This window comes from Pleurodeles waltl, chromosome 5, assembly GCF_031143425.1.
Source record: "Pleurodeles waltl isolate 20211129_DDA chromosome 5, aPleWal1.hap1.20221129, whole genome shotgun sequence".
Taxonomy (NCBI): Eukaryota; Metazoa; Chordata; class Amphibia; order Caudata; family Salamandridae; genus Pleurodeles; species Pleurodeles waltl.
The window spans coordinates 1,325,075,345-1,325,100,329 of NC_090444.1; the positions used below are offsets into that span (position 1 = coordinate 1,325,075,345).

The following is a 24,985-nucleotide window of genomic DNA, read 5'->3' on the forward strand; positions in this document are numbered from 1 at the left end:
GGGCTTGCACTTGACTAGATCTCCTGTGATCAGCAGCCAGTCAAAAAGCTTTACTTAGTCAGGATTTCCAGGCCCAATAACTAGATGGCAGAATACTGCAAAACATGTAAATCTAGAAGAGTTCTCTGTTGGTACAAAATGTTATAAGTAACCAGTTTCATATAGGCGTACCATTGTTCCAGTTAAGCAGACAAATAACTTTGTGAATCAGGTTCTGAGTTATTAAACAAGTGAGCCATTTGATGTAGTATATATTCACTGGTTTCATGCCTTCCATAAACTATTATAGATGCAGAAGTTGGTGAGCTTGACCCTCCCTGGTAAAGAAATTACACAGATTATACAGTATGTTTTGTTGGTATGAGGAGTCACAGTATAAATGTAAAATTATCCTCAAGTGGTCGAAGTGCATAAAAAAAAAGTATGGTAACTGTGATGCTTCATGCAATGGGTGGGCAGGGGCAGTGAACGTGGGGACGGGGTCAGTGTTGTGGTTAAAAAACAGAAATATTGTGTACTTTTTTGGTCTTTTACCTTCAGATACTGCATATAAAATAACTTGCAACATAAATGAAAAATACATTAATAAAAGTTAAGTTAATCAGTGGGAAGCACACTATTGTGCATTATGAAACCTCTGTTAATTCACTGAGAGGTCTGTGTGTATCCAGAACGCCTCAGAATAAAATCTTGGTTGGTGCAGTGGAGAATAGTGGCTTTGTGCATTGTTAGTGCTAAACGGGCCCAGTCTGTGATAGAAAGCACTGAGAACATGTAAGTCATTATACTAAACTTTCATTACTCACAGTATAAGATATACTGCTACCAAATGTGCAAAAAGGTTTAAAATAAAATGGTACTTCCAAATACAGATTTTAGTAATACCCAGATTGTTCGTAATAGTAAAGTGGTCAAAGTGCATTAAAAATGTATGGGAACTGTGATGCTGCATGCAATGGAACAGGGTCAATGAGTGTGGGGTCGGGGTCCAACGTGTGGATAAAAAAACAAAGTATTCTCATTCAGGTACTACATATAAAATAACAGCTAAAATGAAAAATACATTAAAAAAAGTTAAGTTAATCAGTGGTAAGTGTACTATTGTGCATTGTGAAATCTCTGTTAGTTAAAGCATGGAGAGGTCTCTGTGTAACCAGAAAGTCACAGAATAAAATCTTGGTTGGTGCAACGGAGAATTGTGGCTTGTGCATTGTGACTGCTACGAGGCCCAGCCTGTGGCAGAAAGGGATGAGAACGTGTAAGTAATTTTGTTAAACTTGCATTACACGCAGTATTAGACAGACTCCTACCAAATGTGCAAAAATGTTTCAGGTAAAACGGTGCTTCTAAAATCTAGGTTTTAGTAATACCCAGACTGTATGTAATGATTTATTTTTTTAACTGCCCTGAAAAGCACACACTGTACAGCTCAGCTGGTAACTCCCTTGCACTACCAGTCAAAAAGAATAAATCGTTTTCATCACATAGCTTCATGTGAGTTTCTCAATGAACCCAGTACCTGCTCCCAAGCCCCCTTTACATTTGCAGATTAACCAGTTGTGCGCATTTGCATTTCTTTCAGATGAGGAGTCACCCTGGCAAGAAGGCCTGTTTACTGTTAAGCTGTCTGCCCCTCCCTCAGTCTCACAGCTCAGGAGACTCCCTGAATGAAGCTGAAGCATTTGCATGATCGGAGTTTACCTTACTGGGACGTTTGTCTTTTCATAAAAAGTAGGGAAACGGGTTTTCATAAATTTTTTAAAAAAGAAAAGAAAAAGCAGGGGCATGTCGTGCCCATCTGATCCCGCCCACTTCGACCACTGTGTATCTGATAAACAACAAGACATCCAGCCTGTACTTTAATCTTCTGTAGTTCTATACTTGTGAGACTAATACAATCTTTTGGATTTTGCCCTGGAATTTCCTCCCTGGTTAAAACGTAAAAACAGAATGTCGTAATCTTTCAATCTTTAATCTTTAAACCTCCGCAGCACATCAGGGCTTACGGGTACAGCTTGACACCTTCCATAGAATCATGAAGGCAAGCTGAATTGGCAGCACCAGCATGAAGCTTGAAAGTGCATGTGTTGAGCTAACAGCAGTGGAGGTGTAATATCTGTTGAAGGACCGTGCTTATCTACAGTGTCCAGATATACATACCTACTCCCAAACCAAAACTGTTATAAAACAACATCCTTGGGCACGCCTTAAAGCTTCTAGGCCAGGAGCCTCTACTGAAATTGTATATATGTAACCATACCTAGGTAACAAGATCGCTATGCTGAAGGCATGCCCCATTGACTCTTACTCCATTTGGAAAATTTCAAACTGGTGGAAGCTGTTTCTCTGTCGGGATCCCAAACTCTTGACTTAAATGCCTGGTTGAACAAGGAGCATTGGCAGTCACCTCCAATACTGTTCCCATCTTTCTAAACATTTACTGACTATAATGGATACAAATTAGTAAGTAGGTGTGCACGGCTGCAACTCCTCTCTACACACCGCAACACTTTATGCATATGTGCTGCAACCTACACCGTGCCAAATTTTAAGCATATCTTTCTTTCTCACCTTAACGAACATCTCCTACATAGGACAATCTGCACGTAGCGCCCTTTCATCTGCACACCTCCAAAAAGTGTGCCTGGAAACCAATGAAAATTGAATCGCTTTACGGACTTATCAGGAGGATGATGTGCTATACAAATGATCCATTTCAATACAATACAGTACAATACAATATCCTAATACTAATGCTAAACCTAAAATAAATTATTTTAAAGAAATGCAAATAAGGTATTGTCATTCTTGCCCAAAAGCTAACCCACAATTTAACTCTGTCTGTATATATATATATAAATTACTATTCAAAAAATGAATTAAATACACATACGTCACATTTTTGACCACACATTCTAAATCAAATTAGATTTTAGTTAATATTTACCTTAACACTAAATTAAATAGAAATAAGTCAATTAATAAGTAATCTTATCCAACTCAAACTTCATTAAAAGAAAATAACCTTACTCTAACTGTAAAGCTAATCCAAGCATAAATGAAATTAAATTAGATAAATTGTAACTTCAAGGTATACTGAATTAAATTAAATACAAAATATTATCCTATTCTAATGTTAACTGTAAACCTATATAAAATAATACTAGCCTATAAGTAAGAGGGTCCTGGCAGGATCTGACAGTCCACCCCCCACCACATCTACCTGGCCACCAATACCGTGCAGTCTCAGGCTGCAGTGGTAGCCCTCGTGGTACTATGGTGGTCCATAGTGGTTGGGAATCCAACACCCACAGAACTCCCTGAAATGCCCTTTTTGGGAACCTGGATTTTCCCTCGTCGCCCTAACCATGTTTCACATTATCTCTAGGAAAATGCAGGGAGGTAACCAGCATAAGGAGCTTTCATAACAGCTCTTCGTTCCCATACGTACAGAGTTGCCTTCTAAGACTGTCAAGAATGAGCCACATGAGATCATTCCTACTCTAGCTGTGTCCCCAAAATGTGAGAAGATTGTTTTTCAGACAGCAACAAACCTGAGCAGAAACAACATTGGGTAGTATGTTTCTTTCTCCATGAGAGAAGACAGAGAGCCAGTTTTGTGGGGAGAGGGGCCATCCTAGGTTGGCAACCAGTTGGGGATAGGAGAGGAGGTTCTTGGGGTGTGAGTAGGCCCACCCCAACCAGTTGTGTATAACCAACACAAAGGGAGGGTGGAGGTTTTCAATAGTATATGAGGCAGAGCACCCAACACCTGGTGGGCTGTAGAAGGGACCAGAACACCAGCTGTATCTTTACTCCTTTTTTCCTTCCAGGTAAGGATGGACTATGTAACTCAGAACCCTGGGATATAGAATGGGGACAAGACAGGAAATAGGCTGCACCACTGTAAAAGGGGACAGCAGAAAATACCTAAACACTAGCCGTATCCCTCCCCGTTTTCACCTTCCACCACACCAGGGTGGGGAGAATACCAGTAGAAGGCCTACACCTCCAGCCTTATGCTTCCCAGGAATTCCAAAGAGGGCAATCAACAGAAAGAGAAAACATATACACAAATTGGAAGAAAGGTAACCCAAAGGGACAAATCCAGGTGTTGGGAGGTAGAAGATTTGGACACAAAGAATTGAACATTACTTAGTGCATTTATATTGACTTGAAGACTACCAAGAGAGACTCTAAAGGAGAATATTGATATGATGTCAGTGTTGACTGATGTTTTATGAAGAAACAGGACTTGACAACATTTTGTTTTCCTTTGTGTGCAGAGGTTTTTATGATTAAAAAATAATAAATCAAGGTTCTACATAAAATGCGCTCCTGGCTTCTCTCTTCCAAGTTATTACATAGCCTTACCTTAAAAGAAACAACATGAAATTAACTTCAATGAAATAAAAATAAAAACATCACCTTATTCTAACCCTATGGCTAATTTGCACATACCTTAAAGGTCAACATACAAATGATTTTTGCATGTGATGGTATGTCAACTAAAGTAATGGTTTAGTAGAAGCGATGGTAGGAATATAACGGTCAGATAATTTGAGGGGATCAAATGAGTGGGAGGACAGTCTATGCAGCAGATGTCAGTTGTTTCCTTGGGGAACCACTGATTAGGTCCCTTCCTTTTCGTGTCTCCAATAGGCCTGGCTGCAATCAGCACGGATACCTTGTGGCATTGTTGTTACCCTGATAATTTCCATTTTTGTCGAGCATAGGTTCTCCCCTCAGGAGTTCTTTTTATGTTATTGACAGATTTTTGTTGTTGGCAAGCTCAGTGGTACTCACATTATTGACCTTTGTAGGATGAAAGGCTGTGTGGCTGTGCAGAACCTTTGGGTGGATGTTTTTTCCATCAAGTTACCAGACCCAACCAGTCATTAAGTAGACTTGGCCCCTAGATAGTACTCACTTCTAACTTGTAAGAAGAAGAAGAATCAGAGTGCATTTTGAATTTTTTCCCCAATGCTGCTCTACAGACACTGTATTTCATTTTATAATGTGGCATTATTCCTATGTGAGTCTACCCACTGATTAGAATTAAAGCGTTCCTTTCAACAATCACCTATCATTTATACTCCTTTTAGTTTGTCATGAAGTGTTTTCACCCTGAATCTGAGGCACACAGCAGCACTATTCACAAATTGCATTTGTAGTACATTTGTTGTAGTACAGCAGTACTGCAAGTGTACTACAAAATGCTGTTGACAAACTATGCGTGGAGGTCTGTGCCCGGTCTCCCCTGTCTTTCTGTGCGGAGATCTCAGCCCTGACTGTGGATCCTCTGGACATGTAAGCATACGTTTTAGTAGTAAGTGTGGGAAGAACGGGAGGGGTGGTCTGACTGTAAGACGGGGAATTCTTACTACAAAAGGGGAGGATTTAATAGAGGAGAAATGTAGCCCACTGCTATTCACAAACTATGCTGCTATAGTTAATATTGCAATAAAGGGACTTGTAGGAATCTGGCTCTCTATATGGTGCACTAAAAAGAAGTACACCATGCAGATAGTCCAGTGGATCCCCAGTGGGTTTGCAGAGGCAAAAGTGGATAGGACTAATGCTCTAATTTATGGTAGTGTGCGCGAGCAGTTAGGCTTATCAGATGGTAGTGCTAAGCATTTGTTGTACTCACAGAGGCAATAAATGAAGCACACACACAAAGAATAAATCCAAGACCAAATTAGAAAAATAACACTTCTTTTTCTATGTTTCAAACCAAAAAACTTCGTAATCAGGTAAGCACTTTTTCAAGCATAAATACTATTCAGTTTTAAAAATCGCCACTTAGTGCAATTCTTCAATGTTAATGTATGGAGGAAAACAATGTTCAGCAACACAGGGTTAACAAGGGAGTTGAGGTAAATACTGGGCACTGATCAGAACCACACCAGCAAGTCACTCCAGGCGGCACTGGGGCCACCGGGTGCAGGGGTGCAGTAAGGTGTCGGTGCCCAATGGTTTCCTAATGGAGTTTGGTCCCCATGAAGACAGGCTGAAGGCTCTGGCTAGGATCAGCTACATCTTCCAACAGTCAAGTCTTACATGTGACTTTGTTTCTGGGGATTTCATTGGCATATAGAAGGAAGTGATAGTAGATTTATTTTGGTAAATTTTGTGGAACTGGGACCTAGAAGTACAGCGGGCACATAGTTTCCCTTTTACCCGTAAAGAACCTCATAATGGGCAGACTGACAAGCCAAGGGCCATGCTGGTTTTCTTTAGGAATTTCTTATTGTGCCAGTCAATTTTCGAAAAAGCACGCCCAACGCTAAAAGGAATCATGAGGGGCATGCCGCCCGAATTTCTGCCATGTCACAATGGAGAGACGGTGGCGACTTCAACAGCTGATAAAGCCATTTCAGGATTTAGACAGAGAAGTCTTTCTGCTGAAAGTTAACTTTAAGGGCAAAAGCCGTACATTTCTTTCTGAGATAAAAGCTTCTGAATATCTGAAAGAATTGACTGTTCAGACCGAAAAGGCCTCTTGAGTCTCTTTTGACATTTCTTTTCCTTGGTATCCCTGCACCTGTGATGGTTTATGCCAAGGACTAAGGGTAATTTGCATGGGTGAGGGATAGAGTTTGAGAGATCAGTGAATGGACAACTGTGAGTTTGGCGTAGGCTTGAGGGGTGCTAATATCAGGTGGGGAGTGGTGTTAGCTACACAGGAAACTTAAATCAGGGTCTTTCTTTCCTTTTTCCCTTTTCTTTTTTCTTTTGGTCTTTGCAGAGCAGGGAGGGGCGTGTGCAGGGTGGCTTCAGTGGTCATCACTCAGACCCTGGGGGGTCTGATTTCTTGTAGATAGTGGTGGGGGGAGGAGGAAGGTGGGTGGATATGAGGATTTGGGAGTGGTTTGGGATGGGTGGGGGTGGTGGGTGAGAGAGAGGGGGAGGTGGAAGGAGTGAGGGCAGCCCATTGGGCAAAGAGTCAGGTATAGAGTGTTCAGGATGGGCAGTTGCAGAGGATTAGCAAACAAGCACAACTTATTGGCTCAGGCTGGGCTGCTGTAAAATAAGGTGGGTAAATTACTTATTGCTTCAGTCATTATTTGTGGGCTGAATGACAGTGGGAAAAAGAGGTGACAGTGCGAAAAAGAGGAGGGTGGCCCATGATCTTAAGGTACTGCAGGCCAATATTCCCTGCTTTTTAAGAGACCCATATAGACGCATCAAGGAAGTATGTACTTGAAACTCTGGGCTTTACATTAATTGGAAATTTAACTTAAGGAACACGGACTCGAGGGGCTGCTATTCTGGCTCGAGGCAGTGCTTATTCTTTTAGACATACGAGTGCTGATACACTGGATTGATGGGTGATTACAGAATGACATGGTGGGGATGGTAGATTCACGTTAGCCACAGTATATGGGCCTGTGACTGACGATCCGATAAACAGTGATCTTGCGTTTTGGCCAACCATGATAGTGGTCTGTGGGGATTTCAATTTCAACAGTTATTGGGGCCGGTTAGGAAAATGGGAAAGAGCATCTATTGGTCAGAAATCAGAGGTTTTACGGTCCCTTCTACATCTGACGGATAGTCATGGATTGACAGATATGTGGCATAGGTTAAGGGCTCCTGAACCTGGGCATACTTACTTCTCTGCACTGCCTAGGTTATATGCTGGCTTCTCATACTTTAACGGTGGCCTGGATTGATAAATTTCCAAGAGTAATGTCAGATCACAACCCATTAGTACTACAATTAAAAGTGGCTGGCCTACGGTAGACAGTTTCTGCATGAACCTTCGAACAAGACCTTTTGTTTAATGAAGACTGTCTCCAGCACATGAGGAGGTGGATCCCAAAGTTCCTGAAGATTCATTGAGGCAGTGCCTCAGTTGTTGCTGTTTGGGATGCTTTCAAGGCCGGAGTCTGGGGCGAAACATTTAGCTTCAGGCTTAGCCAACAAAAAAAAGAGAAACAACATCAAACGGAGTTATATAAGGCTTTGGTGGATGCAGAAGCCCAGCTTATTTACGTATCTGCCTCTAGAGATGATGCTAATGGGGCTCTAACCCGGGTGGCAGTGGCCAAGTCGGCAGTACTGGACATTTCCGCTGCTAAATTCTTAGTTTGGAGAACAGAGAGCTACGAGTATAGCGAGCGAGTGGGCCATAATTTGGCGGTACGTACCAGGCAAAGATCCACGTATAGTGAAATTCTAGAGATTCAAGAGCCTAGTGGGAAGAGGGTTGTCGACGCTGACAGGATTCAAGAGGTGTTTCGGGGTTTTTACAAGAGACTGTACAAAGCGGATAGGGCCGGAGACGAGGAGTTTCCAGTGGCGGATGTACTGCATTTTTTGGGCTCTATCCATTTTGGGATTTTGGGGGGGTGGGAGAGAGGATCAACAGAGGCCTGAAGCTTTTCCCTGGAGGAGTTGCAAGCCGCTATTAGGGATCTTCCTGCACGGAGAGCATTGGAATTTTATAAAAACCTTTTTTTCTTACTTAAAGATGGATTTACTGTATACTCTTTGTCAGATTCAGAAGGGGTGTGCACCTCCGGATTCCTGGGCCTCAGCTAATATCATCTTTTTTCCCATAAAAGGCAAACCCGCAGACAGTCCTGGCTCCTACCAGCCGATTACGCTTATTATTAGCGATACCAAATTGTAATCAAAAATTCTTACTACATGGTTGAGTTCAGTTATTAATAAGTTAGTGTCACTGTGGCAGCATGGATTTAATCCCGGTAGGGGTACCACTGATCATTTTCGCCGTGTTATAGTGCTCGATGTTGCTGCATCAGTGTCGGCGTCCCCTATGGCCTTAATTCTGCTAGACAAAGAAAAGGCTTTTGACAGGGTCTCCTGGGGCTACTCATCGTACATCATGGGTCGATACGGTATTAGATCAGGATACATCAGGGCCCTGCAGGCTTTATATCAAACTCCTAGCGCTAGTTTAAATCTGCAGGGGGGCAGTCAGGTACTATTCAGATCCAGAGAGGCACCCGGCAAGGGTGTCCTTGCTCCCCTCTGCTATTTGCATTTTATAGTGATCCCTTTATTCAGAAATTGGTGTTATCTTCTGAGATAGTTCCTGCTTATGTGGATGATGTGACTGTTGTCATTCCTTGTCTGGTGGAAGCACTAGCCCAGATAGAAGGAGTAGCGCATGCTTTTGGACAATTCTCTGGCTACTTGCTTAATCAGAACAAGACCCAAGTTGTTTGTAATCGTTTAGTTGTACTTAGTGATGATAGGATAACTAAGGAAGTAACCTATTTGGGTGTTACTATAACAGCATAGATAGTTCAGCTGGTTGAAATTAATTTAGCACCAGTACTGAAACAAGCAGATAGAGGTTTGACCGGGCTGAATAATTTACACCTCTATATTATGGGGCAGTGTAACATTATTAAGATGATTTTTCTGCCTAAAATGCTTTACTTTTTTTTTGGGCTATTCCCATTGAGGTTAAGAATTGCTGGCTGTTGGCTATGAAAAGAGTGGTTACACGGTTCATCTGGGCTTACTCTAAGCCTAGATGGATGCCTAGGTATTTAACACTACCCCAGGTCGTACCGGATTTTAAATTATATTACTAGGCCGTAGCTCTCCAATATATGGGTACACTCTTCAGGGACTCGGGACAGCAGTCTTTCATACCTTCCAAATACAAGGTTCTGCTTGGGAAAGGGGCTAGAGGTAGTTTGTTGCGGCAGGCTGAACCCAGTTATTTAAAAAAGTTTGACAGTTCAGGGGACCCATAAGGTTTGGGCTCCGATTTGCAAGAAGCTGGGGTTGGGGTGTTGCCATTATTACATTTTGATTCAGTGCAACCCACTATTACCAGAACTTTTCAGGGGCTACCCAGTTAAGGATCCGGCTGGCCACGGGATCGAGAGGCTGGGTAACTTTTTTTCTCTTGAAGGAATTGTTTCCTTTGCAAGATAAGTTTGGGATTTCCCGTAAGAATCAAAAAGTGTAAGGTGACCACGGCTTTCAGAAGCTTCAAGTGCTAGATCACCTGGTTAGGGGGGAGTTTTGCACCATCCGCCAACTTTAAGAGTGATTTAAATGCCCTCATATTGGATGATCTGGGCAAAAATACAGAAAAGTGGCATGAATTGTTGGGGGCACTGGAGTGGGCTTTTTTGGAGTTACTGGAACTAGGCCATATTGTTTTAATATCCGCCAACCTACAGGCACAGCATTACAAGACCATCTTTGATCTGTATTATACTCCTCGGAAAGTTGCCAGCTGAGGCAGGACAGTTGGCATTTCCTGTCTCCGGTGCCAGTACTTAAAGACTGACGCTTCACATATGTTTAGTTGGTGCCGCGGCCTTCAACCATTTTGGGGGGAGATCGCAAAGATTTTCCTTGTAAGTCTCAACCTTAATATCGATCTGACCCCCTCAACTTACCTTGTTGGGAATAGGCAATGATAAGGTTCCTTTGGCCACTAAAAGATTTGTATTCATCGCTATGGCGGTGGCACATCTTTGTATAGCATCCTGCTGGTTTGATAGGGACCCTCCCACCTTTCAGCAGTGGTTTGCCCGACTTCTTGCTAATTTCAATCTGGAAAGAGCTATTAATGAGAAGATAGGCCGCAGAGCTCTTAAGAAGGGCAAATCGATTTGATCACCATTTGGGAGCTTATCATCCTGAATTCCCTGGGTTGGTTGAATGGCCGCTGCTAGATGGATTAGTAGGTGTGGAATGAGTTGTTAAAGTGATTGATAAAGGAGACCTGGAAGCCGCAGATCCAAATTCAACATATGGAGGCTACATTCTCTTTGGCATGTTTATCTTCTTCATTCGTTCTATGTATAGGCACTGTCAGGAACATAAGGTGCATTTGGGGATATCGCTGTTGTTTTATGTGCTTCCGCTTTAGTCTATGATGTATTACCGCTTGATGAATTTTCATGGAGTTTTTAATGTGCTGCTTTTATATCGCAAAATCTAAATAAACATATTTGAAAATAGGAGATACAGTAGGACACATATACGTACATGAGCCATTATTGAACACAACTTAGGGGTCCTTAAATCACAATGCAGATATCTTGACCGTACAGAGGAGGAGTAGGGGGTCGGGAGGGGTGGGTGTTTGACGGTGTACTCCCCAGAAGTTGTGTGCAAGATTACTGTAGCCTGTTCATGTCGCAAATCACCATTTAATATTGCTTACTTTTACAACTTGACCCTGATCTGTGCCCACATTTAGATACTCAAGGTAGGGTACAGAATAGAGGTCAGGGTATACAGGTGCAGGATTGGCTAGTTAAGTCTTTTTTTTTGTTTTGTTTTTTTGAGACGCTAGTTTGCTGAATTTGTGGTTGGACAGTCTCCTGTCAATGATGAATGGTGGACTAGTAACACAATGTCCATCTGTAACATCCTTAGACAATTCTGTTTATTTCACCAGGAGGAGGAAGAAGATATTGAGTTGCCTCCCGGCCTTGAGCAAGATCAAGTTGTGGTCTCCGAAGAGTAGGCTCCACACCATCTGGGGCTGCATCAAGCCCCACGGGTAACTCCTGAGTACCCTTTTTCATCGGACTTCCAACTGCACCCCCTTCCCAGGCATCATCATGTCCTAGCCCAGGCCAACTAGTGTTGAGGGACATCTATGTCCTCAACACCCCACACCCCTCTTGTGCAGCCCACTCTTCCCCACAATTATATGTCCTTGGCTGCTCTCAACGAGACTCTGAGCTGAATCAGAGAGGTTCCAGGAGCGACCTCTCGGGATATCCGAGTTCTCAAGTCCGGATACACTGAGAGACAGTCACTGAACTGCTCCGAACGTTATCCCATTTGAAGCCCCATTACCTCCTAGATAGCAGGTCTAATGTTGTATCTGCTTTCTTACCCCACCAAACCTCCTTTTGTCCCGTCTCTTAGTTCGTCTGTGATCCCTTTTTCCCCCGCTACTCCTCTATGTTTGTACTTCCTGTGGGGTGTCTGGTCCTGCCACTGCAAACCGTTTGATGTCTTGAGCCCTCAACCCCCTTTAAGTTAGGGGAATTACTTTGTTTAATATTAGGACTGTGGATGCTTGATTTAGGACTTTTTTAGTCATGTGCTTACTTTGTTTCTCCCTTTTGTATAGAGGCGACTTTCCTTGATGTTTCCTGATGTGTTTCTATTATTTGCTCAACCCATTCCTAGATCTGATTTTTTCACCATTAATTAATTTGCACCCGTTTCACGACTCTCCACAAATCTTTGCAGACATATTCTTCCTTCTACATTGATGGATGATGCAAAAGTTCACGGTGATAGGTTAAGGAGTGCAGAGATAAAAGGAGGGTCCCAGAACGTGTTTTTCCACCAATGCATTTTTCATAGACCTTTGTATCTCACATAGCATGGAAAGGGCTGAATGGATATACATGAAATTTGGCAGGATTAGACATTTTGGTGCACAGATGATCCTTTTGGATACTAGAGGTAAGTAGGGTAAGTATTATAAGGCATTTTAATTTAGTGATATCTGTGGCTTCTGTATTTTCGTGAAAGTCTGCAGCATTTCGCTGAAGTGCAGTGGTACACAGCAATGACAAGCCATTATGCAATTGGCTAATGACCTTTGAAAATTTTTAAGCCAGCCATGCTATTTGTAGGTATATTTTGCCTGTGTTCTGCGTTTCACCTTTAGATGTAGGTAAGCATTAGGTTTGATATTTTCACTGCCTATTACCACTTTATCACAGTGGTAATAGGTAGGGAGAAATATTTATACAATTCTATATTTCTTTTTTTTTTTTTTATGTACAGAGTACCGCAGTACTGCCTTAGGAGTACCATGGTACCAAAAATAAATTAACATATATATTTATTTAAAAATTAAAAAATACACTCTAGTACCCTTTATTTTACAGTTATAGGATACTACTGTGTATTTTCCAATTTTAACATGCTTAAATCTTCAGTAAAAAGTCTATAGAGTACCATGGTAATACCAACAAATTACTGCGCTACTTAAATAAAAAAATAAAGAAATGTATAGTTCCCTCTAAACTGTAGTAAAATATATAGAAAATTATAAATACATTTTCCAACCAATTAACACTTAAAAAAGTGGTATTAGGTAGAAAACAACAATAAAACATAGTACTTACCTTTGACCTAAAACCCTAATCCAGAACGCAGTGAAACACAGACAAAATGTGCTGAAAAAGGCATGGTTGTCGTTTACCTTTGGTAAACATATTCATTAGCCAATCATATACTGATTTTTTTTTGTGCATGTGTACTGCAGTATACCACAAACTTACCTCGATATACCGTGGCATAATATATAACTAAGTATTTTAAAAATTATAACTTTAACACTATTTACACTATTCACACATACTACCAACAATTACCATTCACTCCGAATAATCTATTTTGCTGCTGCATTACATCAGTTAACCCACTTTCACGCTATGTCTGTTTCAGTTAACACACTCTACTGTTCGCCACTACATTCTGTGCCACTCCAGTCTACGCCACTCCACTTTATGCTGTTATACTCTACGCCATTTCACTGTATGTCACTCCATTATACATCACTCCACTCTATGCTAATCCACTGTACTCTACTCCTCTCTATGCCACTCCAATCTACACCACTACACTGTACACTATTACACTCTATGCCACTCCATTTTATGACACTCCAATGTACGCCAACACACTGTACGCCCTTCTAGTTTATGCTACTTCACTGAACACAACTCCACTTGGTGACACTACACTATCCTATTCCACTCTATCGCACTCCACTGTCCGGCAGTTCATTCTATACCCCTGCATTGTACGCACTCCACTGTACGATACTCTACTTTACAATTATTCACTATATTATATTTCAGTGTACACCACTCCATTCTACAACACTACGCTCTAGGCCAGTCTGTTCTATTCCAGTCCACTCCACCGTACTACACTGTGTGCTATACAACTGTACAACACTCCACTCTCCTCTGTTCCACTATATGCCACTCATTTCTACTTCACTATACTTTACACCATTAACACTCATTATTCCCTTCTACACTGTACAGTACTCCACTGTATGCCACTCCACTCTGCTCCACAGTATGCTATTAAACTGTAGACGACTACACTGTTCCCCACTCCACTCTGCAATACTCCACTCTACGGTATTCCATTCTAGAACACTCCACTCTACACCACTACACTGTACCCCTCTACACTTTTCCAATGTACGCCACTAAACTGTAGCTCACTGCACTCTATGCCACTCTACGCTATGCTTCTCCACTGTACACCACTCCATTCTATGCTATTGCACTATATGCCTCTCCACTGTACTCTGCTCCACTCCAGTGTATGGCACTCCAGTGTATGCCACTCTACTTTATGCCCCTCCACTCTATGCTATTCCAGTGTATGCCACTACACTGTACCTCACTGCATCTCACTCCATTCTATGACACTCAAATGTATACCACTCCTCTATGCGCCACTGTACCCTATTCTGTTCCACTGTACACCACTCCACTATTCCATTTTGTGCCACTTCACTGTACGACACTCCACTGTATGGCACTCCACTCTGACACTCCATTCTATGCTATTGCACTGTATGCTACTACACTGTGCCTCACTCCACTGCTGCGCCGCTCTATGCCACTGCACTCTATTCTACTCCACTTTATGCTATTATGGTCTTTCCCAGTACACTCTGCTTGACTCCACTCTTCACCATTCCACTGTACGCTATCCTATCACAAAATGACAGAAAATTGAGGGCAATGAGTTATTGAATAGACTAATGATGAGATACAATAAGATATATAAACCAGTGAAGGAGGGAGAAAGAAGCTGTCTCTAAGGTTTACTCAGCTTTCTTTGTCCACAGTAATAATCAAAAGAAGTGAACCCTCATACCATATCATTCCAGGCCCTCTGAGATCTTTCTCAACAGACCCTCAACCACGTATTCTACCCTCAACAATGAATGTTACCACTGTGGAGTGATTTTGGGGGTAGCATCATCATGGAGTCTCCATTCACTTCAGTGTCCCGTTATCCAAATGAACTGAAGGATAGCTCAGTGAGAAGGTACGTGAAAGAATGTGAATTAAAATTACCTCATATCCTAATTTCCTATGTATTAGTGTCCATAAAGAGGATAAGGGTAAGATTGAAAACAGGTGACGTTGTGAGGGTCAGCAATGAATCCTATGCAACTAAAATTAAGGTTGGCATGTATCAGCCTGACACGGCCACTCAGGGTCCATGGCTTTCATCAGGACCTATTGTTAATTAGATTACCTGCAACTTTCAAGTAATCACCAAATGTAGTTATGATTTGTGGTTTAACTAGTACCGCAACATTGGGCGCACAGAGGGGAATCTAAAATAATCAACAGACAAGGAGGAAAGAATGATCAATATTATTCATTATATTCTCAACCCATATCCCCCTTGCCCACTCTGTGAATGCTAATAAATGTACATAAAAAATTGGGCAATGACACCCTTTTTTTTTTTTAATGCACTAACTTAATCAACAAAAACGTTTTTTTAAGGGATAACTGGCAGTTAGGGTGTCATCTTAAGTAGAGTCCACAGTTAAACTGAGCAAACAGATGATGGTGTAAAGCAGGGAAAATGGAAAATATAGACAGGGAAACTATATACAAAAAAGATATACAAAAAAGAAGAACTTAAGGTTCAAATACCGCAATGGGAGCTCTCTCTCTATCCCACCACAGGAAAAGGCCTCTATCTGTAGAAATATACATATATACACACAGAATAGTTATGTCTTGAGATAGATGTCTGGACTTTAAAGGAAGTCTTAAAAAAGTCCAGATGTAAGGAGAATACTTACTTTTGGAGAAGCAATCAAAATCTTCCAAAGATCTATAATGCTGCCCTGATCCAAGTGAGAAGGTTGGCAAAGTTGTCTGTGCTTAAATACAGAAAGCCCAAATCAATTAGTAAACAATGCGAAGCTGGTGTGTACAGTCACATTTAGCCAAACAAAAGAAAAACAGCCAGTTGTTAGCACAGCGATGACAAGTGTCCAGCAGCTCTATTGGGAAATGTCAGACGGTGAAAATGGACTTCCCGTCCGAGCACTCAGCATTGGAAAAGAGACCTAGATTTCCTGTTACATAAACAAAATAAGGGTAAGATTAAAACCAGGTGATGTTGTGAAGATCAGCAATGAATCCTATACAACTAAAATTAAGGTTGACGTGTTTCAGCCTGACACGACCACTCAGGGTCCTTGGCTTTTATCGGACATTCCATGTGATTTAATTTATTCGGCCCCCCATAGGACAAACCCAGGTTTTCTGAGCCTGTGTTTGGTAATGTGCACTAACTCTACATGTGTAGTTGTGTCACCTTCGCAAACAGTATGTGTATGGTGCATTAACAATAAACAAAACCCCTCCCCTACCCACTTCAGCTTCCAAATATTGCCAAAGACAGCTCCTGTCATACCCAACAGAATCATACAAAGCATTTCACAACTGGTAACAAAAATCAGAACATTCTTCCAACATTGAATCATTTTGGGTGCTCCCATTGTGGTGAACGGTTGCCCGGTTCCCGGGACCTTTGTATGCTCGGAAGCGGGCAGGACAATAATTTGTGACACATCTGAGTTGAGTTAGTCATTGTGACAGGTCCGCACCAGTTTTCCGTGCTACATCACTGGGAGTCCATCGCCACAGCGGACCCAACATGGATCTTTTCCTCCTAATAATTTTCATGTCACTAAGTAGTAGTTTAGGTCTTCTCTTTTTCTTCTGTGTTATCTGCCAAACAATCATGTTTACCTGACTTGATTTTCCAGAGAAAGTCCTACTCAGCCTTTGGGGAGGTGAAGAAGTGTTGTTTCTCATGATGTTCCACTTGTAACCTCGCTGGGTAAAGCATGGCATAGCGGATCTCAGCCTTCTGTAGCTGTTTCTTTTGTTTTTTTTACTGCCATGTATTCTCGCAGGGCGGCCTGTACCGCAACAGTGAGATCAGGATAAAATGATATTTGATTGCCTTGGTTGGTGGCAGTTTGTTTTTCGCCGGCCAGCTGAAGCACCGTGTCCCGGTCCTGATAATTCAAGAGTCTAGCTATGATGGGTCTGGGGTGTGCCCCTGGTGGTGGACTAGTCATGAGGGAATGGTGCGCCCGCTCGACCACCAGCATAGGGGACAGAGCCTCCACTTCAAATATCGAGCTGAGCATTGCCTGTACATAGTTCCCCACTTTCCTCACATTCGTAGATGCAGGCACACCAACTTTGCCTAGGTTGGTACTCCTCTCCTGTCCCTGTTCACTCTGGGCCAGTCACCCTGCCCAGAGGCACAGGCCACTCCGCAGCCACACTCATTCCGGGCCACATGGCCCCCGCAACTTGCCAGGAGCAAGCTTCTTTCTGTGCTCGTCCACCGCTGCCCCTCCTCTCTCCAGGCCCATGACACCCGAGCAGCCTGCCCAGCCCGGGGGCACAGGCTGCACAGCAGCCGCACTCACCTCGGGCCGCCCTGCCTCTGCAGACCGCGTGAGGCCAGCCACACGACCTTGCTTAATTCTCTGTAGTAGCCATTAGCCTCACTTCTCTTGGCAGCAGTGCTCCGGCCCTCTGTCACCTCATGGCTTCTAGCAGTCGGGCCCGCTGCAACGGGTCTCAAACTCGCCTCTCTCTGCCTGTGTCCTCCATCCTGTCTCCAGCTGCCTCTGCTCGCCACCACTCCACGTCACATTTCCTCTGCTGATTTTACCGCTCAGGTGGGCCTTTACCGGTTTATAAAACAATGCACATAGACTTATTTAAAATCGAGCTGCAGATGTGTCGGATTTTGGGTGGATTAGCAGTCCTGGCCGGCCGAGCTGCACTAAGCTTGCGGCCATCTTGCTTGGGTTCCCGGCCACGCCCCACCTAGGTAAGTATAAGGGATATTTGATAAGGCAATGCATAATAAATAACACTAACACAAAACATATTGGTCATGTTGCCTATAGGTATATGTAAGAAAAGAAATATAGTTACCCTGTCAATAATAAATGAAGCATTTAGAGCCAAAGGGAAAAGATCAGACATGTAATTTACCAGTCTCTACCATCCATCTGATATATACTTCCAGTCCTGTGTTTACTGTACTGCTAGGAGCAGATGTTCATGGTTCAGGTGGTGGAGTGGACAACATCACAGGGCCTTAAACTGAATAAAAGAACATTCTGAGTATATAACAGTGTAACAGTATAATTGTCAAGCTTAGATTACACACCAAGGCAAAGAAATTCAAACGTATTAAGTATACTATTAGATGTAACAAAACATGATACAAGTGGCCTGTAATGTGTAAGAAAGGTTGTAAGCTTAAGTGTGTGTAGATGGGAAGTGTTGCAAGACCTGCCCTGTGTATTGCCCTACTGCTGTTGTAATTACACCAGCCACAGCTGAAGCTACCGAGCTGCTAGAACGAGTAGCTATATTGAAATAAAATGATAACAAACAACTCAAATAATTATCAGAATAATAGGGATTGTGTAAAGGTTGTTTAGAACAGTACATTTGTGATGTATGACAAACAATACAGATGTGAGTGAAGGAGAGGTATGGGTGAGTGATTGTAGGTTTGATTTTAGTGAAAAAAGACAAGGCAGGATTGTATTCTTACCTGGCACCACATTGTTGTTTGAAACAGGCAGCCTGTATAGCAGTTGGCGGTGCATTGTGGAGAGGACAGCTTTCTGAAGGGGTTGAGACAGAGACGAGATCCAGTTGGCCCTCTAAGTTTAACTGGAGCCGGCTGAATCCTGGAAAACGTCTCCTTCACCTGCCTCTTCTCATCCTGCCATTTTGATGCCCCCCACTGTTCAAGTCTCCTCCCCCAATGCACTGACCAAGTCTGTCACCACATGCCTTAAGGCTGCCCACTTAGGGTGAATGGAGGCAGCCCATGTAATAGTTTGTAGTGTTTGACTACAAGGGATGTCTCCTACTTGTTAAATTTATTTTCCTCTTCAGCATGGTGGTCTGCATAAGTGTTCCTGGGTAGGGTGTTTGCAGGCTGAAGAAGTTGAAGAGGAACAAATCTGATCCTCTGGTGTGATGACCAGTATATGTAGTTGGAAATGAATGAGTGTCAGGTGTATAGGATTGGTTTCAGGCGTCTGTAATTCTCCTATTCGCTTCCGGGCAGAGGTTCCTCAAAGTGTGCAGAACTTCAAATATGATTATAAATTCACTAGCAATAAATATTCAGTATTTTACGTTTTCCAGCGTCCACTTCCTTAATGCAGGAGGTGGAGACATGCAAGTCAACATTTTGCAATCACTTTACACTTGCGCTTTGGAAATGGTCATAGAGTAGTAAAGGTATTACAAACTGTAAAAGTAAACTTACATATGAGTAATTTGCGCAAGTGTACTTTACCTTTGTGAATATTCTCCAAAGTGTATAAACATTCACGAAGGCACAGCCATGTTGCAGCCTCAGAAGCTCCAGGCGGAAGTAAAGGGGTTGTCGAAACAGGATTAATCTAAAATGTCTTGCCACTCTTTTATTCAAATCAGTGGCTTATATACTTTTGTGGTTCATTTGTTTGACAGCTTACAATTTATAAGAAATGTGGAGCAGCAACAAAGTGAGAACAAAGATTATGGCAAGTAAAGAAACAGGTTGAAAAGCTCAGTTTATTGTACATCATAGGGCATAGCTGACACCCACCCCACCGTTGTAGGGAAAGGTTCCCCTTTATAAATAATTTAAAGTCCAGTATCATTGTATCAGTGTATGTCAGCTGAGCTGTGTGTGGAAATAACCTTTCAGGAGAGTGGTATGCAGTATTCTGCCTAACCATTTCTATAATATGCTGCTGGTCTGATCATTGCTGCTGATGTGGGTTACTTTGATGACTGGTCCCTGGCACTTCCCTGTTGCCTTCCTTTTCCAGCATGTGGGATTGGGGGCCTTCACACTCATTGCTCTTCTTCTTTGTGGACCTACGTGCTGTCAAATGTTTATCTCTTCTTTTATGCAAACTTATTAGAACGCATATTACTTCAGGGAAAATCTTAATTTCTGACACATCTTATTTTTTTCATCTTTCAGGAACATAACTGATGATGAGTCTTTCGTAGATGAACTCAGAGTCACCTTTCGCTTTTTTGCTTCTGTGCTGGTCCGCAGAATTCAGAAGGTAAACTGTCATTTGTGTAGATTTGTCTTTGATAAGCAGACTTCGATTTACAGCAAATTCAAATCACAAGTTGTAACAAGCATTAGCAATGCAATGAGTCTTGCGTTCGCTCGAGTGAGAGCTATTAAAGTTTTAAATGCCTAACTGGACTTTTCTTGACACATAAATTGAAAATATAAAGTAAAACAGTTGACATAAGCGAGCTGATTCAAAGCGCCACGGCCACCATGAGTGCAAAGGAGAGACACAAAATGAAAAAGTAGTTAATTCGCAGTCAAACTTATTGGCAAAAGTGCAATTATCCCTGTACCAGGGTCGATGGCCAAGGCGGTAACGTGAAGCATTTACCAATGATTACAAAGGATTTTTGAAAGGCAAGCCCACGAACGAGTGACAGTGATGGGTGGGCGTGGTTAAAAGCCCACAGATAGATTACAACAGGCCAGAGTGCTAGCGCGCTTGACCTAAAAACGCTGTGCCGAGTGTGGCGGAAAATGTAGTTGCGCCACAACTACAAACGGTGTAATGTTCACCCGGGAATAGTACCCTGCTTTCTAGGATCTTAGTGAAGGCAAAGTGGTGGCCATTAGCCTCCCTGATGGGGGTATTAGGCCTCTGACGAGGGGCCTATAGAGTAATCAGACAGCACGAGTACTGGAAAGCTCTGAATCTGCACTCTCACTAAAGCATTTGTTTTTGTTTAGTCAATTGTTACTCCAGCCAACCAAAGATCGAAGGTATTGAGTGTGGGGGCTTTTACTGAATGTTCTGACAAGATGACCAGCTTGTTAGCCTCTCTAGGGATGGGTGCAGTAACTGTGGGTGATGTATATCTCGTATACATGCCAGTGTTGTATTTCCTGATGGGTGATTATGATATCACCAATGCCACTATTACTTTTCAGAATTGTTATGAAAATGGCAATAAAATTTGTATCAAAAAAGAAAAGGTGTAAAAACGCTGTAGTAATTCTGTATGTTGTCTTCAGTCTTTGCTTTGGATCCATTATATGGGCAGCCATTAGGAATATGTATAATTATGTGCTTCTGGGAGTTGCTTTGTTTAGCGTCTGGAAATCCCAGCATGAGCCAAGGTGTCCCTTACTTTTCACCTGCAGTTAGTTGATGGTAACCTTGATGCAGATCCACTAACCATAAAATGAAATAAAGTGCTTATTTGCTTTTTAACAAAACATAACTTACTTCCATGACCCATGTGAGATAATGGCATGTTGTCCAAAATGTGTGAATGTTCGATTTGTCATCAGTTTCTGGATTGTCAGTCAAGGACCTTCAGTACTCTACAAAGTATCAGCGTTTGTGTTATCAGTCATATAACATACAACCCATAATCAAAACACACCACAAATGTTGTTAATAAATGCAGTGCACTTAAATTCTGATAACCCAATTTTCCATTTTGTGTATTTTAATTTGTATTACCCATGGACTTTATTAAATGATTCAGCTGTGCAATTTTAAGATGTATTTATACTTGAATGCATATCTGACTTTTTATTTAAATCGGAATTGGTATTTGCAACTCTCAAACCTGTCATATCCTTGAGTACCTAGCCACATAGATTACTCTTTGCAAAATGTGGAAAGGTCACCTCAATTTGGGAAACGTGTAAGCAGCAGAATGCCTATGCTGGGTGCTATACCTATCCTGTGCAAGAGTAAACAAGACATTGTTGAAGTTGGTGGTGTTGTATACCAGCACTTAGTTCATGATATGAGGCACTCGGGAATGGAGGGGTAAGAGCGATTCTGTTGAGAGTGGTATGATGAGAGAATAATCTGCTTCCGTTTGTTTGCAAATAAGGGTTTATCATCGTCATTATCTTGACTGATATTGCCCACATTGATTTTGTATTCTTAAAATCTGCCATATTGCTCCCAGTGACCAAGGGCCAGATGTACGAAGCATTTTTCAAGTCGCAAAGGGGCTGATTCTCAGAATCGGCCCGTTTGCGACTTGAAAAGTGCTTTTTGGGATGTACAAAGCCCAAACTGCGATTCGGTAACTTGTTACGGAATCGCAGTTTGGGTTTTGTGATTCGGTATTAGGAAGGGGCGTGACAAGGGCGTCCCTTCCTAATATTGAATCCAAATGGTATGTATGATTGTTTAGGGACCGCAAACGCGGTCGCAAAACAATCGCAGTTAGCACTAGTTTCAAACTGGTGCTAACCCATTCGCAAACCTTTGTGAATGGCAGTGAAAATATTTTTTCAGAGCAGGCAGTGGTCCCACGGACCACTGCCTGCTATGAAAAAATGAAAAGAAAACTTTTCATTTTTGTTTTTGAAATGCATCTCGTTTTCCTTTAAGTAAAACGAGCTGCATTTAAAAAATTTTTTTATTTAAAAGCAGTCACCGACATGGTGGTCTGCTGTCTCCAGCAGGCCACCATCCCTGTGAGGGTGGCCGTTCCCAATGGGGTCGCAAATTGCGACATATCTCCTGAATATTCATGAGGTGGGTTATTTGCAAGCCCATTGGGAATCGCAAACAGTGTAAAGTACACTGTTGTACATCCGGTTTTGCGACTTGCAGTTTGCGAGTCGCAAAACCAGATCTTTGTACATGTGGCCCCAAGTGCGCTTGCCAACAGCTCAGAAAGTGGTAGGCTTTAGTACAAGCACATGCTTCGGTAAGATTGGGTTTGTCCAGTGCTTAATTTGTAAGTAAAGTGCCGGTGCCCAGAGCTGTTCTCTGAAAAATGCAGCTGCTGCAATTAAATCTGCGAGCACAGAATACTGAGGCAGCACAATCCTGAAGCCATTTCATGCCTCTTTAATCCATCTACAGCAGTGGTCTCCAAACATTTTAATGCCGCGTCCCCCCAGTTGAAAAATAAAAATCATTGGTCCCCCCCCTCAGAATTTTTCACAAATATTTTATAAATATGGCAATGTTTAAATATGTGTAGACGTATTTAAACCTTGCAGTTAAGTACTGATATCTTTTTTAAAATGCAATTACATGTTTCTGCTTAAAACAAAACACTGCTGTCTGTCTAATGCTTCTTTTGGCCAGAGCCTGGCGCCCCGTCCTGGGATCACTTGAGGCCCCTCTAGTGGTGCCCGCCCCCCAGTTTGAAGACCCCTGATCTACAGCCACTCCCTGCCCCTTCAGCTCACTCTTGCGGCTTTTTCACTTTCTGACGCTTTTTTGTTTTTGTCGTCTTCTGTCCTTCCTATTTGTTTCTTTTGCTCGCAGTAAATGCTTGAGGCAGTAAAGTAAGTGACGGCCCTAACAAATAAGTGCTGGTGCCGCGCACCGGCTCAAATTAAGCACTGGGATTGTCTTGCCATAAACATATATTAAACAAAATATGTACTAATTTGGACACGCAGTGCTGCCTGGTGATCCTTTGATGCAGTGTTTCCCAACCCTTTGACTTCTTTGGACTCCTACTTTTACATTACTGGAACCCAGGGGGCCCCCACTGAATCATTATTGGAATCTGGGGAGCCCCAAGTGAGTTGTTACTGGAAGCCAGAGACCCCGTCATAAACACTGTTGATTACTTGAAATGCAAAACAATACTCAGAATAAATACAGAAACAAGCATAAATCAGACATACACAAATGATACCATATTTTCATTTGCAAACATATCTAAAAAAAAAAAAGTATTTTAATGGAAAAGTTGCAGCTTTTCTAAATTCAATTGAAGCCACATTGTCCATACTATATTCTGTTTGATGCAACTGCACTGCTCCCACGAATCAATCTGAGGATACTAATTTCATTTTTAGCCTCCCATTTCATATTCCTCAACATTTACAGTACGTTTTACAATTTTCAATTGTACATTTAGCCACTTTATTTATATACACGTTACTAATCTGCTAATATTATTTAATTTTCTAAGCTTTCGCGGGCCCCCGAGGAGGCTTCGTGGACCATAGGTTGGGAACCACTGCTTTAATACTTAAACTTCAGGTATTAATTTCTTTGACTCAAGCTATCACTTTCTGTGTGGGGAGATCGAGTGAAGCGAAAAAATAAAAATGTGTTCTCTTCCTCCAACAAGGATGTCTTGTGACTTGATGTAAACAGAAACACTATGGGCCTCATTACCAGTTTGGTGGATTACTTTGTCACACATGTGATGGATATCCTGTCCGGTGTTTTACAAGTTCCATAGAATATACTGGAACTTGTAATAAGGCGGCTGGGATATCAGTCACATTTGTGAAGGAGTAATCCCCTCAGCCAAAGTCGTAATATGGCCTTGTGTGTTCCAGTTTAGATTTCCTTCTTTCGTCAAAATATGGTAATCTTGATCTAAAGTCCAATTAAAGTGACCGTTGATGAAATGGAATCATTTAGTAACCTCATGACCACATATCCTTAGATCACACAAGGACCTTGAATTGGGAACCACACACACTGAAGAAGGCTTTTAGCCACAAGCGCAATAGTCAACCTGTGTGGATCTGCGACTGGCGCACAATCTTTAGAGAATAAAAGTACCTATTAAAAGCACAGTTCTTATTCTGGTTCTTTCAGGGCTGTTCCTAGGATTTGTGGGGCCCCTGGCGAAAGGGAATATGTGAGGTCGTCTAATTTGCATATCACATCACAAGACTATTATTGTTTTTTGGCATTGCTGAAGTGACCTAGTGTGGATATCACTAACAAGGATAAAAAGACAAATACCCAAATGAAAAAAGTCTATTTTGAAGTTGTATTAATTGAATTAGTTAGTCACAACAAATGGAAAAGCTAGGCACAGGTCTCACAAAGATGGATTTCCTTAGTTAATGTTTACTGATTGTTTCCAGATAAGTGCATGATAAAAATCCCATA

General features: G+C 42.0%; 1 protein-coding gene across 3 annotated transcripts in view; it reads left to right on the forward strand.

The window, feature by feature from the left end:
• SNX14 (sorting nexin 14) overlaps positions 1-24,985 on the forward strand; it is a 627,761-nt gene that overhangs the window by 143,611 nt on the left and 459,165 nt on the right. For all 3 annotated transcript variants that reach the window (XM_069235584.1, XM_069235585.1, XM_069235586.1), the window contains exon 6: positions 20,074-20,161. In XM_069235584.1, the coding sequence (XP_069091685.1) occupies positions 20,074-20,161 (88 nt within the window). The remainder of the gene's footprint in view (positions 1-20,073; positions 20,162-24,985) is intronic.